At 45.8% G+C, this 14919-nt stretch overlaps 1 protein-coding gene across 1 annotated transcript; it reads right to left on the bottom strand.

The window, feature by feature from the left end:
• Window positions 1–560: 560 nt before the first annotated feature.
• Window positions 561–3050, bottom strand: LOC123444606 (protein translation factor SUI1 homolog). The gene is made up of 5 exons (XM_045121387.1): window positions 2928–3050; window positions 1989–2091; window positions 1122–1333; window positions 983–1036; window positions 561–893 (listed from the first exon to the last, which is right to left on the bottom strand). Exons 2-5 carry the CDS (start codon window positions 2023–2025, stop codon window positions 849–851), a joined length of 348 nt encoding a protein of 115 aa, XP_044977322.1. The 5' UTR covers window positions 2026–2091; window positions 2928–3050; the 3' UTR covers window positions 561–848.
• Window positions 3051–14919: the final 11869 nt, after the last annotated feature.

The following is a 14919-nucleotide window of genomic DNA, read 5'->3' on the forward strand; positions in this document are numbered from 1 at the left end:
CGGCGATCGCCGGAATCGGTCAGACTCGTGCGAGCGTGCTGATGACGTGTTTCGGTTCGAGATGTAAGCTCCAGGAACGATATGTCGGTTCCACATCGTCAGAATATCTACGTGTGGTTAAAGTAGAGATTGACTTAATAAATTACATTAATTAATTAAATTCTAACAGAAAGCTTGGACCGCCGATGTCTGGGCAAGGGACGAAAGCTCGGATTGAGGAGGCTGTCAACGAGTCATCAAAAGCTTGATTTTGATTGATTATTGTTTATTTTGGTTGTGAGAGGCTAGTCCACAGTTGGGGAAGAGTCTCAGATGACAACTGAAACAGGGTCTGCCTCTTTCAGTACTTGATACCTAATTCACCGGTGCACGTGCTACAGGTAAACATTGCCAATGCTTAGAACAGAATGGCGCTAAGAAACTATCCCCCTTATATGTCATATCAAGAAAATAAAACAAAAAGGGAATGCCCCTGGCCTAGGCACCGATTGACCGATTGAGCACAACCATAGAAAATAAACAAATTAGAGCAAACAAAAAAGCAACAACCACAGAGCACATGATGCACACAACCATGAGAAGATAAGCCCGAAGTACATTTATTTAGTACACAACAACCTGGATAAACCACACTGCCATACTGGTGGCGCATACAGACCATGGTGAAGAACAACTTGCATCAACACACAGATGCCAAATTCAAATGTCTGGATGTAAAAGAGCATCAAACACAGACGCCTCACACGACTACTAGCAATGCAAATGTCTTCAGATGTGAAGATACCAAGTACTTATATGACAACTTCCAGGCTTCAGTGTCCGACAACACACGGGCATTTGAGTGTTGCCTAAAATCCGTGAATCTTGATACTCTCTTTCTTTGCAAGTCCAGCCTAACCAAACAGAAATTGTGACTCAAATTTAAAATATGCATGTACTGCAGTCAATAGGTATGACAATATGGAGTGGTATCGTAAATTACCTGCACTAGAAATGTAGCAACATTCTTACGCTGATCACCTTGGAGTTGGATGACCTGAAAATATATAAGATAATTCATCAGCATATACACATTTACACGAGATAGCTTTGATCCACCAAATAAGAGAACATCGTTGTACCTGGCCTAGTTCTGGATCCTGGACTACAGTACCATTACAGCAGAATTCCTTTTTGAGATCCTTGAGAATCTTGTTGTAGCTGTAGTCTTTCTTCAAGCCCTGAACAGTTGTCAGACTCTTTCTTCCGTTGCGCTGCTGGACACGCACATGCACATAGTTCTTTGATCCAGCACCAGCGCCGGAGTCCTCAGCATTTGCCTCAGCAAACGGATCTACAGGAGCACGGTGCGTATAAATCAGAGTTAGACTGTAGGCAAACCAAAAAGATCCATGTTCTTTGTGACATATACTCCAGTAATATAGATAAGATATGCATCAGTACCACCTCTAAACAAGGTTAGGAAAAGCCCTTGTCCAGCATGATAGATGTACGTTGGTATATACTCCCTCCGTCCCAAAATTCTTGTCTTAGCTTTATCTAGAAATAGATGTATCTAAATACTAAAGTGTGACTAGATACATTCATATCTAGACAAGTTTAAGACAAGAAATTTGGGACGGAGGGAGTATAACAACTAACTCATAATCAACTAGATGTGGTATTCTGTTAGTTGACAGAATTAGATATTGAGAACAGTCTATAGATAATTTAGGGTAAGACAGGATGTCAGAAAAGACAACCTATATGTTATTTAGGCAAAACAAATGATCCATGTTTCTGTAAAATACAGTGATCTGTGAATCTACATCTTCATTTTTCAGCATGACAAATATATGTTGATATACTGATAACAGTCTATAGGTTAATTCAGGGTACAGAGAACATAAAGAAACAAAATCTACAGGTTAAGGACTCCCATATTGCTATATATTTGCAGGTGTGGTTATCTGATGAAATAATAATGAAATGATCAAATGAGTGCATACCAAAAGCAGTTGGAACCTGGACGTCGAGATCAGACATGAACTTGTTGTTTGGTTTGATTGGCCCCAAACAGACGATGCTCTATTTATTGTCTTGATGTGTGAGCTGCAAAACATCCAAAACAATTACAAACCATCCAGTAATACGCTGATTTTGAATTTCAATATTCATTATGGGAAGAGGATAAGGTAGAACTGAACCACTGATTTGCAATAGTTCCTAGTTACAGTAGGATATTATTTGGTGCTAACAGTAGTTGCATCTTTCATTTCATCTCAAAAAGATCTCTATTAAGTTCTTATCATAATAGATGATGAAATTTAAGATATTCAGAGTTATAGTACTACATCATCGTTATGGAATACAAGGTAGCTACGGCCACCCAATACAACATGTAAGATCATACAAAATAATTTACCTCCTTATTAACAAGGACAAGGGAGAACCTAAAATCAGCCCATTCCTAAATCACAAACAGCATGTTCCAAAATTGACCGTTCGACGCATCAGGAAATATCTAAACCAGCCCACAATCACATACATCGACAACAAAAAAAACCAAGGCACGCATCCAAATTGCCCGCGCGAGCAGATCGGTTCAAACCGCGCCCACAAACCTAAGCGAATCCTCAAAATCAGACGCCCGAACTTGCAGAAAATCGGTCAACCAGGCGCGGAAACCACCTAAACACACCGTCCGCGGCCAAAAACCAACCGATTGGGGCCGAAAATCCGCACACCAACAAACCAACCGAGCAGCCCTATCGAGATCCGGTCGGCTCGGAGCGGGATTAGGAACGGGCGATCGATCGCGAGACAGGGCCAACCGCTAGAGATCCTCGAGCCCGCGCCCGGGAGGGTCCAATCGAACCGCGGGGGAGCTCGGAAACGCGGAATCGGGCGATGGGGGGGAGGGCGGGGAGAGGAAAGGGGGGGATCACCTCGTTCGGTGGTGCGAACCGCGGACGGCGAACGCGGGGGAGGAGGAGAAAGGCAACACGGGACGAGACGACTTGACCTCGGGGGAAATATCTGCCTCCTTCCGCCCCGGTTCCCACCCCCGTTGGTTGGTTATAAAGGAGCACGGCGCGTATAAATTAGGCGGACCGACGATTAAACGTGGAAGGAGGATATTCCGGTCCGTTGGTTCTACGCTAAATTTAGCCTTGCCGTCGGTTCAGGCCCATTGGCAGCAGATGGCGTTATAATCTTGTTCCAAAATGACTAGTTAGTGAATACATCTTTCAACCATTACTCTTAACTTTACAAACTGTGACAGCTGACTGCATACGTGTCATATGTCGCAATCTGAAAGTTTTCATTTTTCGTAAATCCTTATTTTCAAAACGTTTTATTTCCTAAATCGTGCGTTCAAATCTTGAACCGTTTTCATTGTTGCCTTTTTCCCGTCAAGATTTTTAAAACTAGATCCTATGTTGATAGGTTTTGACGAACTTTTTTCATGAAAAAAACAGAAGAAAGAAACCGGACGAGAAAACCGTGCCTCACGCGATAGAAAAAAAACAGAAAACACGGTTTTTTGCCTTTCCGAGAGGAACGTGTCGTGCCTCTCGCGGAAGTAAAACCGTGCCTCTCGCGGAAAAAAAAAGAACAGAAAATGCGTTTTCTCCTTTTTGGGGACGTGCCTCTCGCAAAGGCAAAACCGTGTCTTTCACGGAAGCAAAACCGTGTCACTCGCAAAAAAACAAAAAACACGTTTTTTTTCCTTTCGGGACAGGCACGGGCTCTCGCGATGGCAAAACCATGCCTCTCGTAAAAAACAGAAAACACATTTTTTTTCCTTTTCGAAAGGCACGGGCATGCCTCTCGCGAAGGCAAATTCGTGTCTTTAATGAAAGCAAAACCGTGCCTCTCGCAAAAAATAAAAATATTTTTTTTCCTTTCCGAAAGGCACGGTCGTGCCTCTTGCTGAAGCAAAACCGTGTCTCTCGTAAAAAAACACAAAACGAGTTTTTTCGCGTAAAAAAACGCGTGTTTTCGCAAAAATAAAAATAAAAAAATTCGTCCAAAAGTTAGAAAGACCGGTGAAAAATGATAACATCAAAAAAATTCGGAAAAAATCACTCAAAAAAGGCGAAAACGCGTGTAAAAAATAAAAAAAATCGAAAAAAACGCTCAGAACGCGACACGTGACGGCGGCTGGAAACGCCGCCAAGTGGCGGCGCGCAGGAGCGATAGCTAGAAGGTTTCCGAGGGAGAGCTCACTATCTAGTTGCTCCCTTATTCTGTTAGTTTTGTCGAGCCGGATTCTTAGGCGTCAACTTTTTTTTTACTCAAAACGTCTTATGTATCTCTTAAACCGTGCATCCAGATCTTGAACCGGTTTCATCATTGAATTTATCACGTCGAGACTTTTAAAACCAAATCACATTTTGATAGATTTTAATAAAAAAATCTTACAAAAAAGGCCAGACAAATAAGCCAAACAGAGCATTTTTTTCTTTTACGAAAAAGGCACAGTGCCTTTCGGTGAAGCAAAGATGTGCCTCTTACGAAAACAAGGATATTTTTTGTGCAAAATAATATTTCAATTTTTTGTTCAAAAGTTAAAAAGGGCAAGTGAAAAGCCATGAAGTCAAAAATATGTGTGAAAAAATTAAAAAAATTGAAAGGAGAGTCCAGAGCGCAGTATGTGATGGACGTTGAGGGCGCACCAAGTGACGCGCTCTTACCGTGACCCTTGGGAGACTTTTTGAACGGATGCTCCTCCACTAACTGGTTCCAAAAAAAATGACGATACCTTTCTTTTAAGTTGTGAACCTTTTTAAACTCATGAATTTAAAAAAATGTGAACACTTTTTGTATTCACGATCACTTTTTAAATTTATGAGCATCTTTTTCATACCGGTGAATATTTTTTTAAATTCATGAACATTACTTTTTTTCACTAAAATCTTCAAAAATTGCACAAAAAGAACTTGTGTAGGGTTTGTTTCCTTATACTTTTATTAGTTTTGGGTTGACTCGTAAAACACACATCATGTGAGATAAAACAGGTCTAAACAATACAAGCACTAAAGCGCACGTATGTACCCCTTGACTCCAGCGACCCAAAGACGCTCCGCTATGGTTTTTCGTGCCTCTCACCGGCACCGTCGTCGATCCGTCTTGTCTCACGTGATCGTAGGACCATGTAGCCGCGGTGGATCCCTGACGCTCCGGCTCCGTTTTTAGGTGTTTCTAGTTTTGTTAGGGTTTATGACATGCTCACAAATATAATGTAGGGACGGCTTTTTAAAGATGAAAGTAAGGTTATCCCCGCCAAGCCCTTGTCCCGGTGGTGCTTCTAGCATCATTCAAGGGCGTGTGGAGGTGTGTTTCTGACGGATCTCGTGGATTTGATCTACGCTTTTCTTCGATGGATCCGATTGGATCCTGACTTCATTCATATGTTGAATCTTGCACCCTTTCGATCTATGCTTTCCTCCATCCACGGCGGTTGTTGTTCTAGTGCGCTGGTTCTATGGGCCTTAGCATGACTACTTTCTGACTTTGCACTACAAAAAGGTTTGTCCGGCTCTAACGAGGGAGGAGCGACGGCGCGCCTTCGGTCCGCTTCAGTGCTTGTTGTTGGCTTTAGGTGTTCTGGGGCTCTTTGTACTACCTTGATAGTTGATTAATATATCATGCATTTTTTCGCAAAGAAGACGAAGCACGAGAAAATGCCTACAACGTAATAGGATGACGACGTATCTAGATGAGCTTTGTAGAGACCTTAATTAATAAATAAATATATGCAAAGAATATGACCTTTTCTAATTCTCATCCCTCCCCATCCCTCCCTCCCTGCCTCCGTCACTGGGTCTGTCGTCGGGCTTGGCTCGGGCGGCGCCGGTCCCTGGCTTGTCCCCATGCGGTGACGCTCTGGCGTGGCTCCTAGGCGGCGGTGGGGTGGCCTGTTATGGGAATGGGAGATCTGTTGGGTGACGGCGATGCCGTTGGCGATGAGGTTGTGCGGCGGCGTGTGATAGAGGCAAAGTTGTTCCTGTCTTTCGATGAGATGGTGGTTATCGTTTTTGGTGGAATAGACTTTGACGATCCGACTACGAACATGTGAGGGCGTCGCGCTTTAGCAATCGCTAAAACAATTCCGAGAGGTTATTGACCACGCCGGAGCACGATCAACCTGACCAGGAGGGTTTGTTTCCCACACGCAAACGAAGAACAAGCAAGAAACTAAGATTGGAATCTGGATATTGCGAATATAAGAGGAAAGCTTTATTGATGAAGGTGGGGTTCTGTGACGCCTTTGTCTGGTCATGAAACACGAACAAAGAACGTGAAGTTGCAGTTATGGCGAACTTGTAATCTAAACAAAATCCAAGTCTAAATGGTGCCCTAAGGGCTGTATATATGCGGGAACAGAGAGGGATTTTCGTGACCATTGGAGGAGGGGTACGAAAACGATCCTAAACTCAGTTTCCCCACACATAAAGATTCTAAAAACAGCCTATAATATGGTATTTCAAAATTACATGGGCCTAGCCCAAAAATAAGGTGGCGTAGTACCTATAATAGCCTATGGACAAAATTTATAAAGTGACGTCTTGAATATTTTGTCCAAACCTTCATGCTCTCCTTACGGTGGCTTCAAAGTGCGAAAATCATGAGTGGAAGCTTCATTGTTCTTTCCCGTGCGTGCACCTTCTCCTCCATGCTTGATCCCGCTCCAACAGATATCCTTCTTGTCCATGCTAGGTCCTTTATTCATAAACACAACAAAAATAACTAACTTAGGCAACATCATATGTTCATGAACATTAGAAGGATTTCCAAGAAACATAAGTACGTGATAATTCAATTGGCGTGCGCAAGCTCTAGTAACTGGTACAATATGTATAGTAGCTGGGGTTGTGGGTGTAACAATGGTATTGATGTCGTCATCAGTGTGGGCTATCGACGCCCGCTCAACCCAGATTTGTGCCCCTTTGGGTCCCATCTGGGGCTGGGCAGGCTGGCGGCAGGGCATGTCGCTTGTCGCGCTCCTGGGAGGTAGCGGAGGTGCGCTGGGCTGGTGAGTGGCGGCGGCGCTGGCATCGACGTGCTGCAGCGCGGCGATCGGGGCTTTACGGGCCTGATCTAGGCTTGGCCGAGCCCGGGTGGACTGGTTTGCTCCTGTTGTCACGTCTGAACGGTTGCCGTGACAATGCGGTAGGCACTGGCCACCCGCACGACGGCGGTGAAGGTGGTTCCCTCCCGCCGGCTCCGGTGTTGTCGTCCTTGCTTTCCGGCGCTCCTTCTCTCCGTCATCTAGGACTCGTGTTGACGATCATAGCAAGACGGGATGGGAGGCCTCAAGACCGTGATGGCACATGTTGGTGAGGTTGCGAGCTGGGTGGGTGGCTCCGAATTGGTCGGGTGGTGGGGTATGGGGTTCGGGAGAAATCCCCGCCGGTTCTGCCAGCATCAACACGGTGACGCGTGCGGGTGTCGCCATTCCTTCCTGAAGGGTGTTGAACTTACCCATTCCCCACTCCTCTACGTGCCGGAGAAATTCCTAGGACACGTCCGGGCAGCAGCGTCGTCGACGTCGCATTCCTTCTTGAAGGTGTTGCTGTTGGAAATATGCCCTAGAGGCAATAATAAATTAGTTATTATTATATTTCCTTGTTCATAAGAATCATTTATTATCCATGCTAGAATTGTATTGATTGGAAACTCAAATACATGTGTGGATACATAGACAACACACTGTCCCTAGTAAGCCTCTAGTTGACTAGCTCGTTGATCAAAGATGGTCAAGGTTTCCTAACCATAGACAAGTGTTGTCACTTGATAACGGGATCACATCATTAGGAGAATCATGTGATGGACAAGACCCAAACTCTGAACGTAGCATATTGATCGTGTCGTTTTATTGCTATAGTTTTCTGCGTGTCAAGTATTTGTTCCTATGACCATGAGATCATATAACCCACTGGCACCGGAGGAATACCTTGTGTGCATCAAACGTCACAACGTAACTGGGTGACTATAAAGGTGTTCTACAGGTATCTTCGAAGGTGTCCATTGAGTTAGTATGGATCAAGACTGGGATTTGTCACTCCGTGTGACGGAGAGGTATCTCGGGGCCCACTCGGTAATACAACATCACACACAAGCCTTGCAAGCAATGTGACTAAGTGTAAGTCATGGGATCTTGTATTAAGGAACGAGTAAAGAGACTTGCTGGTAACGAGATTGAAATAGGTATGCGGATACCGACGATCGAATCTCGGGCAAGTAACATACCGAAGGACAAAGCGAATGACATACGGGATTATATGAATCCTTGACACTAAGGTTCAACCGATAATATCTTTGGAGAATATGTAGGATCCAATATGGGAATCCAGGTCCCGCTATTGGATATTGACCGAGGAGTACCTCGGGTCATGTCTACCTAGTTCTCGAACCCGCAGGGTCTACACACTTAAGGTCCGGTGACGTTTCGGTATAGTTGAGTTATAGGTGTTGGTAACCGAAAGTTGTTCGGAGTCCCAGATGAGATCCAGGACGTCACGAGGAGCTCCGGAATGGTTTGGAGGTAAAGATTGATATATAGGAAGTCCTGTTTTGGTCAGCGGAAAAGTTTCGGGCTCATCGGTAGTGTACCAGAAGTGTCGGGAGGGGTGTCGGGGACCATCAGGAGGGGTGTCACGCCCCAAGGGGTCTCATGGGCTATGGGAAGAGATAAACCAGCCCCTAGTGGGCTGTAATAAGTTCCCACTAAGGCCCATAAGGTTTGAGAAGGAAAAAACACAAGGTGGAAAGAGTTTCCAAGTGGGAAGGTGGAATACTACTCCAAGTAGGATTGTAGTACGACTCCTCCACCTCCAATTTCGGCCAAACCTTGAGGGTCTGAGGCTGTCTCTTCCCCTCCCTCCCTCCTATATATACTAGAGGTATTGAGGGTTTTTGAGACACAACTTTGCCACGTGCTGCTCGACCCTATACCACGCAGTTTTTCCTGTAGATCATATTTCTGTGGAGCTTAGCCGAAGCCCTGCCGGAGTAGTTGTGACAGCCCGATGCCGATGTTCCAGAAGATTCCCCTTTTATTTCCGTTTTCGGCGTGTGGTTATTTTCTTTTGTTGCATCATCATCGCATCATTCACATCATCTGCATTGCATCGGCATCTCCGTGCCGCCAGTTTTCAAAAACTTGCATCCGTTGTTAGTTGCCGTTTCGCGTCGTTGTCCGTTCTGAACCCGACCGCACACGCACGCGCCCGCGGCATCGTCAAACCCTGTTTTAAAAGTGCGTTTAAAACTTTCTCTGATCGGGGTGAAACTTGGCATGCGGTCGTAATTAGTTATAGCCAGGCCGCCTGTCGAATTTCGTCGCGATCGGAGACCGTCGGGTACCCGAACGGTCGACCGTAGCGGCACCGTATTCGGTCTACCGTCAGACGTTTGCCGGTGTTTTAAAAATTGTTGCCGTGCCGCCCGTTCCCCTTCTCATCTCCGTATATCCCCTCTACACGGCCTCGTAACGGTTCCCGCATTCGGAATCGTCCGAATCCGACCGCATGGTTGGATCCGGGTCAAAATTTCGCTAAACCTAGCCCCCCATTTGTCTATATATAGTTCCCTAGTGCATTTTTAGACATCCCCTCTTCCCTGCCTCGAAATCCGTGCCAACCCCCGAAACCCTAATCCTCCCGCGGCCTCCTCCCACCTCCTCCTCGCGCTGCCGGGCCCGCGAGCCCATGCGAGGCCCGCCAAGCCCATCCGGTCGCCGCGGCCCACAGCGCTCCACCTCGCCCGTGCCCGAGGCAGCAGCCCGAGCCTCCTCACCGCCGGGGCTCGCCTGAGCCGCCATTCGCCACAGTGCTCGTGCCCTGCCACCGGAGGCCGCCGCAGATCCTGCCGCCCCAGCGTCCCCGCCGCCTGCGCCTGTCCTCGCCTCCAGCACCTCGCCCGCCGCAGTTCTCGTCGCTGCTAGAGCCGTGCAGCGCCGCCTGCGCCAAGCCACGCTGCGTCGCCCCTCCAGCCGTCGGCCCGATGCCAGATCCGGTCTACAGCCGCCCCAGAGCCCGCCGTTGGCTATCCACCGTCCCTCTGCGTCGATGCCTCGCCGCGTGGAGCACGTCGGCGGCCGAGCTGGCCCCTGTCTCCTCGATCCGATCGGGATCGGGAGGGTGCCGACGAGCGCATCGCTTGGCCTCGACCTAGGCCTCCCAGCGCTCCAGCTGGCCCAGCGAGCAGCCCAGCTCTCCGCAGCGCCAACCCAGGCCGAGCGCCCCGCCTCGGCCCAGTCGCCCGATCCGGCCGGCCCCAGGATCTGCCTCCTCCTCGCGGGGCTTCTCCAACCCCCGAGGCCTTCGGCCCAGCGCCCTCCAAGCCGACCCATCTCCAGGCAGGCCCGAGGTGAGCACCTCCTCTTCCCTGCTATCTAGCGCCCAGAGCGCTGTTTAGTTGATTTGCGCCCATGCTCAGTTCAGCCCGTGTATAGTTTCGGCCTGAAGGTTTTTTTAAATTCGTGAGCTAGTTATTTTCAGGAGATAGAGTAATATTAAAATGTGTGTAACTTCATAACCGTTAGTCGGTTCGCGATGAGTTGTATATGTTTTTCGTGTAGAATTTCGTATAGAATACGATTTTGCAACTTACATAATTGTTTGACGTTGTTTGATGTGTCGAATGCATAGATTAGTATGCTGTTCCAATAGGATAGTGCTCGTAATTATTTTTCGCGCGTGTCCGGATTGGCCGGATGCCGTAGTTTAAATGCCCATGTTTTAGGGACCAGTATTCCATGTATTTTAGAGCAGCCATTTGTATTTTTACGTGTAGGGAATTGCGCTAGTTTATTTTTCCGTGTCTAGGTTATTTTATGGTGTAACCCCACATATTTTATATGTTTTCGGGGTAGAAAAATCCATGGGATTTTTCTGTGCAATTAGTTTTAGCTTTTGAGCAAGTTAGTTCGCGCGATATTTTGCCGTGATGCCTTTTTGTTTAATTCGTAGGAATTATTCCGTGCTTCGTTTGAAGGAGGTGTCAACTAGAGAGTTGATCTTGGGTGTTTACTCTGGCCCCTGGTATTTTTGGTTGCAATAGAAATGCATGTTTAGGTGTGGTTTGCTTGCTCTCAAGTTGCTAGAAATAGTGCTGTTTTGGAGGTGCTGAAATATTTCTAAGTCTGGAATCTGTTATATTTTGTTGTTGTCTTGTCTTGCTTGTGTCTTTTGATCTGTAGCTCTTTTGAGGTTGGTCCCATGGAGTTAGTTGTACCCCTTGTGTTTCTCTAGCATGCTGTAAATTTTCATGCCATTTGGAGTCCTGTATCTATAGGTTTTGCTGCTGTCAATATTGCTTCAGATCGAAAACTGCACTTTCATGAGGTGTAATTTTCACTAAGTCTGAAATAGTGTGTGGGAAGCCATTTTTTGACTTCTTTTCCTAGTGTTCCTTGCTTCCATGCTAGTTGTTGTTAGTTGTTTGTTGTATTGCTTCTTGCCCTCTTTCGTGTCATGCCTTGGTTGATTATATTGGAGTTGTGTAGCTTGTAGTTGTGGAGTGTAGAAAATGCTATGTGGCTGTTTTTGGCAGATTGTAGTGATTTCTTATTTTGCTCGTAGTTTTTGATCCGTAGCTCCTATTTGATCGTGTCCTATATGGAAGTTTCTTAGAATCTTGTGTAGTTTCATTTTCTATTTATGGTTGTAGGTTTTGAGGTGTTCGTGACCGCCGTTGCACACATATTGCATTCATGCCATCATATCTTGCGGTGCTTGTAACTTTTGATCCGTAGCTCCGTTGGAGATGTTCTTTATGTGTAGATTGCTTGTGATGACGCGTAGAATCACGTGAACCTATTTGTTTTGCTGTTTAACAACTAATTAAATGTGTAAGTTCATATCTGAACAGAATTGTAAATTAACATGTGAGGTCGTCTCAGAGGTGCTATATGTCATTTCCGACCTCATTTAAAATGCCTAGATAGGCAGTTTAATTACGCTTCACGTCTTGCCATGTTTAACCACATTTAATATTGTCGTGTGTCTAATCGGGATAGAACTAAATAAATAAACGTGGAGTTTCGTCAATATGCAACTCGTTGCATATTAAACTTCACTTAATGTGTAGTGTTGTTTGTGTGATTTGCCATGCCGTGACTTGCATGCATACAGCTGCTCATGCATCATTTGTGTTGTGCATCGTGTGGTTAATTCCGTGTGTTGATTTGTGTTTCCGGTTTGCTTTGTCTCGATAGAGTTCCGCAGCGTGCCGGATTGTGAGGACCCGTTCGACTACGTCGGTTCGTCTGCTTCACGGAGTCATTCTTCTTCCAAGCGGGATATCAGGCAATATGACAATTTCCCTAGATACCATTACTCTCATTGCCATGCTAGTTTTATTGCTTCTATCGTTTATGTCTCGTTGCCTACCACATGTTAAATATCAGCCTCTCAACAATGCCATGAAACCTTCAACCTGTTCAACCTAGCAAACCACTGATTGGCTATGTTACCGCTTGCTTAACCCTGTGTTAGCGTTGCTAGTTGCAGGTGCATTGCTTCCATGTGAAAACATGGGTTCCTTGTTATATCACCCTATTAAATGCTATTTAATTTAATGCACCTATATACTTGGTAAAAGGTGGAAGGCTCGACTTTTCTAGCCTCGTGTTTTGTTCCACCTTTGCCCCCTTAGTTTTGGCTACCGGTGTTATGTTCCATAATTGAGCACTCCTAACACGATCGGGGTTGTTATGGGGACCCCCTTGATAATTCGTTTTAGATTAAAGCTGGTCTAGCAAGGCCCAATATTGGTACTACATTTTCCCAACATAATAATTCTGTTAATTGAAATGCATAGGGAGTTAGCGCTACCCGAGGAGTAATTCTACATAATACAGGGAGGGCCAGTGCTGATGGTGCTGGTCCAAAATAGAGCAGCTTACTAACGCTACCCGGGGCAACTCGGCGTTTGGCGTGGTTACCATCGCTCATCTGTCGTGTCCTGAGAACGAGATACGTGGCTCCTATCGGGTACGTCGACACGTCGGGCGGCCTTGCTGGATTAGTTTTACCTTTGATGAGATATCTTGTGCATCGGGATTCTGGTGATGCTTTGGGTAATCTCAGAGTTGAGGTTTTCCACTAGGGAATCCGACGAGATCGCGAGCTTCGTGATTGAGGATTTCTATGCGGCTTGTGGTAATTTGTGATGGACTAGTTGGAGCACCCCTGCAGGGTTAAATCTTTCGGAAAGCCGTGCCCACGGTTATGTGGCAACGTGGATACTTTGTTTAACACTGGTTCTAGATAACTTGAAGTTAATTAATTAAAATATGCCAACTGTGTGCGTAACCGTGACTGTCTCTTTCGTGAGCTCCTTCTCCGATCGAGGACATGGTCGGGTTATGTCTGACGTAGGTAGGTGTTCAGGATCATTCATTTGATCATCAGTAGTTCACGTTCGTTATGCGTAGATCTTCCCCCTTTTATTTCTTGTACTCGTAAGTTAGCCACCAAATATATGCTTAGTCACTGCTGCAACCTCACCACTTAACCATACCTCACCCAGTAAGCTTTGCTAGTCTTGATACCTTTGGAAATGAGATTGCTGAGTCCCCTGTGGCTCACAGATTACTACAACACCAGTTGCAGGTACATGTAAAGGTTACTTGACACGAGCGCGTTGATTGTTCATTTGGAGTTGCTTCTTCTTCTTCTTCATTCATCTAGGATGGGTTCCAGGCCAGCAGCCTGCGATAGCAAGGATGGACGTCGTTCTTATTTTTCTCGTTTGTTTTCGTCCGTAGGCGGACCCTGCTCTTACTCTTGATGATTATGTAATGCACTGATGTGACTCTCATGTAGCTGGTGGCGAGTGTAAGCCAACTCTGTATATATATCTCTTCTTTTTAGTACATGTACTTGTAACGATATCCATTTTTGCGACACGACGAGATGCGCTTTTATCCCTGACGAGGCCTTCGTACCAAATTGAGGATAGGGTCGCATCTTGGGCGTGACAAGTTGGTATTAGAGCAGTACCGACCTAGGAGCCCCCTTGATTGATCAAACTTGGCCGAGTCGAGTCTAGTGAAAAACTGCTTTGAGTCTAGTTATATATCGGAGAGTAGGATTCTTTTTTCTCCTCTTCTATGCTCTGGTGAGGAATCTTGACGTAATAATTTAATTCTACTCATCTTTTCACTCAAAATTTTTTTAGGATCACGCGGATATTTTTGGAATCTATATGATGCCGATGTGACGGAGTTCTGTCTTGGTGCCTCCTATGTACTTTGAGTTTCAGGGGAGTTGAGCTCGAGGGGATTCTTGAGCACATCGTTATCATTCAGATTTCTTAGTATCTAAGAACGAAGGATGTTCGTAATTGCTTCAATACTAGTAGTGGCGAGATAACCCGGATGTCCCCAGTACTGGTGCAGATTGTTTGGGAGTACTGTCATACTTTGTATTGTTGTGATCACGACGGTCTGTTGTAGTTGAAGGTCCGAGATTCTGGTTGTGTGTTGACGGATGTGATACAGGTGACGGGTTAGTATAGGAGTTGTGTGATATTACACCTTGTATCCGTGTACCAGATTGCATGACCAGATTGTTGGGGCATAGTTTATGCCTAAGTAATTTTGGTGATTGATGACAGTACCATACAGGACTAACCGTGTGTGTTAAGGTTTCAGATAACACACGTCAACGGCACAAGACGACTTGTCTCCTCATTCATGGAACGGAAGCACGGCGCTCTCTATGATTCTCTTTATTTGAGTCATAGGAAAGCCGTACTATTAAGAGGGGACCCGTAGTGGAAAGGCTTGGGTGGAATCTATCTTTGCACACGCACACTTCTCATTCTCCCTTTCCTTCATCTTTGGAGCGGCCCTCGCCACTTTGTTTCTCGCATCTTTGAAAAATGGTCCCCAGCGGTAGTACCGCTGGTTCTAGCGGTAGT

Source organism: Hordeum vulgare, chromosome 3H, assembly GCF_904849725.1.
Source record: "Hordeum vulgare subsp. vulgare chromosome 3H, MorexV3_pseudomolecules_assembly, whole genome shotgun sequence".
NCBI classification, from domain to species: Eukaryota; Viridiplantae; Streptophyta; class Magnoliopsida; order Poales; family Poaceae; genus Hordeum; species Hordeum vulgare.